Source organism: Microtus pennsylvanicus, chromosome 11, assembly GCF_037038515.1.
Source record: "Microtus pennsylvanicus isolate mMicPen1 chromosome 11, mMicPen1.hap1, whole genome shotgun sequence".
NCBI classification, from domain to species: Eukaryota; Metazoa; Chordata; class Mammalia; order Rodentia; family Cricetidae; genus Microtus; species Microtus pennsylvanicus.
Genome location: NC_134589.1, coordinates 22,592,528 through 22,595,366, shown reverse-complemented (window position 1 = coordinate 22,595,366; position 2,839 = coordinate 22,592,528). Strand labels below are relative to the sequence as shown.

General features: G+C 46.9%; 1 protein-coding gene across 2 annotated transcripts; it reads right to left on the bottom strand.

Moving 5' to 3' along the window:
- Nucleotides 1–522: 522 nt before the first annotated feature.
- Nucleotides 523–1,170, bottom strand: LOC142831805 (uncharacterized). Of its 2 annotated transcripts, XM_075942210.1 has the most exons (3): nt 899–1,170; nt 674–763; nt 523–583 (listed from the first exon to the last, which is right to left on the bottom strand). In XM_075942210.1, the coding sequence occupies exons 1-3, from the start codon at nt 1,168–1,170 to the stop codon at nt 523–525; spliced, it is 423 nt and encodes a 140-aa protein (XP_075798325.1). The 2 variants fall into 2 exon arrangements, with proteins under 2 accessions (XP_075798325.1, XP_075798324.1); XM_075942209.1 differs by having other exon boundaries at nt 523–1,170.
- Nucleotides 1,171–2,839: the final 1,669 nt, after the last annotated feature.

Here is a 2,839-nt window from a genome sequence, read left to right as displayed (position 1 = left end):
TAAAGCTTGGTCTTTGTAAGAGACTGTCTGCAGGAGGGATCTAGGTACTGGCTCTAAACATCCATATTTATGCTTTCTAATGAAGACTTCTGAGGGAAAAGAGCTGGCATGCATGCCACCATGTCCTGTGGTCTTTTCATTTTCAGAGGTGGGCTACGGAAAGTCTGACACATAACAACAGGAAAGAAAAAGAAGACAAAATACTTTTATACTTATATGGCTGGAAAGCCCACATTTATTTAAGTTGTAGCAATGACTCCATTTAGGAAATAGGGCAGAGAACAAGTGCTTCCATGAGGGGGTCACATACTAGGTTCAAGGAATCTAAAGGAAATTCAACATTGGGTTCATATAAGAAAGAGAGAGTACTATAGTGAGAGATAGGGTATATCTGTAGGCAAAAACAGCATTCTAATCAACTGAAATTAAGGACTTATAGCTGGCATCGCAGGATTCAGCTCACAGGTGGTCTACATCAAGAATGTTAGTTGGTGAAGAACATGAGACTGTGGGTATGAATTCTCAGCAACAAGAACAGCTAGAGCATGCTGGGCGACAGCAGGTGCTCTGGCAACAGGTGGGCCTGCAGCAGCTGGACACACAGCAGCTGGGATGGCAACAACTGGAGATGCAACAGCTGGGGCGGCAGCAGGTAGGCTGGCAGCACACAGACTGGCAGCAGCTGGGCCTGCAGCAACTGGACACACAGCAGCTGGGGCGACAGCAGGTGGGCTGGCAGCAAACGGACTGGCAGCACTGGGGCCTGCAGCAGCTGGACACACAGCAGGAGGGGCGGCAGCAGCTAGACACACAGCAGCTGGGACTGCAACAACTGGAGTTGCAGCAGCTGGGGCGGCAGCAGCTAGACACGCAGCAGCTGGGGCGGCAGCAGGAAGGCCTGCAGCAGCTAGAAATGCAGCAGCTGGGGCGGCAGCAGCTGGACACACAGCAGCTGGGGCGGCAGCAGCTGGGGTGGCAACAGGTAGGCTGGCAGCACACAGACTGACAGCAGCTGGGTCTGCAGCAGCTGGACACACAGCAGGTGGGCCTACAGCAGGTGGGCTGGCAGCAGCTGGGCCTGCAGCAGGTGGTCTGGCAGCAGCTAGGCTGGCAGCAGCCTTGGTCACAGCCCTCCTCAGAACAGACAGAGCCACAACAGGAGCTGACCATGGTGTCAGATGTGGAGGTTCTGGGTTGGTTTACAAGAAGGTGAATTGGAAGGTTTGGAAGTGGGAGTCTCCCTGCCCACATCCCCTTTTATACCCCACTGAGGGGCTGCTGTCCTCACATGCAGCATTCTTTCCTTGTTATTGCTTGTGTTGATAAGTATGTGATTATAAAATTAAGCAATATTCTTTTCCTGGTTACATTTTCAGGTTGGGTAGGAAACACCATTTCTCTTCCTGATGTGTTAGAATTCGTCAGTCAGCACTTCCTGCATTACCTTTCTAACACAGCATTATCAAAGGGCACCATCACATGGCATCTTGTCTCTTGATAGTACACACTTCGGGCTCAGTTCACACGACATAGCCTGTCCATTCTGGTGTAACATGCAATTGTTTCTAACCAGCCAGGGGAGTAAATCCGTGTTCTAATCTGACTGTCCATTTGTTACAGATGGCCAGAAAAGGCCTGAGTGTGAGACAGGGCACTGATGTATTTCCTGCCAGCTGTGATTAATAACTCAGTTTTTAGACTTTCTCATGGGGGAACACAGCACTATTTTCAGTTACGATCGTAAAACATGGCATTTTGCTATTTGCTTTTTGCCAAGCACAAACACTCCAAACTTATTCTTAGGGCATCTCAGGGGAAGTTGGCTGCCAAGTGAAGCTACAACATGAGATCAAGGTCCCTTAACTTGCTGCCGAGGAGCTGATTTTCATTGTTGACTTATTGTCTTTGTAGCTTCAGTGGGAGACATTAATCCATTTCCTGTTTTTAAGACACACTTGCCTACCCATCAACAATAGTTCACTGTGTGCTTGCCTGTTGCTCTAACTTGGATCCTACCATGTTGTGTTGTTGGGCTTTTAAAGCCCAAAGCTTTCCTGCTTCATCTGGGTTGTTGGTTATAAGTTCCTCAAGCAGGAGACTAGAGGGTACAGATTTCTAACTCAGGATACCTGCCTATGTGTTCTCACTGTGAAAACATAGTGTATGCTTAAAGGCTGAAAAAATATGCCTTCTAACTGATGACTCCTCAGAAAGCAAGAAGTGCTGACAGTCCCTTATGTCCTCCCCGGAGTCAAGGGAACTTAAAACAGGCTATCCTGGCTTGGTGTCATGATCTTCCAGGTTCATGTCACGCCTGTTAGGCTGGTCTCTCTGAGAACACCCATGCAAGCACATCTCCAGTCTGTTGTTGGCCTTCCTATAAGAACTGTTCTTCTGAATGCCTGGAGACTGTAAAGTTAGGAAAGAATAACTGTGCTGAATGGTAGAATCATGTTTCTAAATGCTTTAATCTTGCTTGCATGAAAGAAAACACTAACAAAGGGAAAATTCAGAGGCAGTGTCAAAAAAAAAGACAACAAAATAAAACAAAAGAAATCTAACCAACCAGGACAGAACTAACTAACTAATCAGTTACTAACCGTGAAGGTGGACAAGACTGGGAGGAGTGAATGCATCTAAATTTCTTGAAGGATTTTTTTTAAAATAACCAACAACTCCCATGGTTGTACCCAACCCCATCAGCTTTTAATCTGACCAGGCTTATTTTGATCAAAGTAGCATATTACTCTTGGACTTGAGTGGAAAAGTGGGCTGAGACTGGGCATAATAGTGCCCACCTGTATATCTCAACAATTAGGACACTGAAAGCCATCTGTGA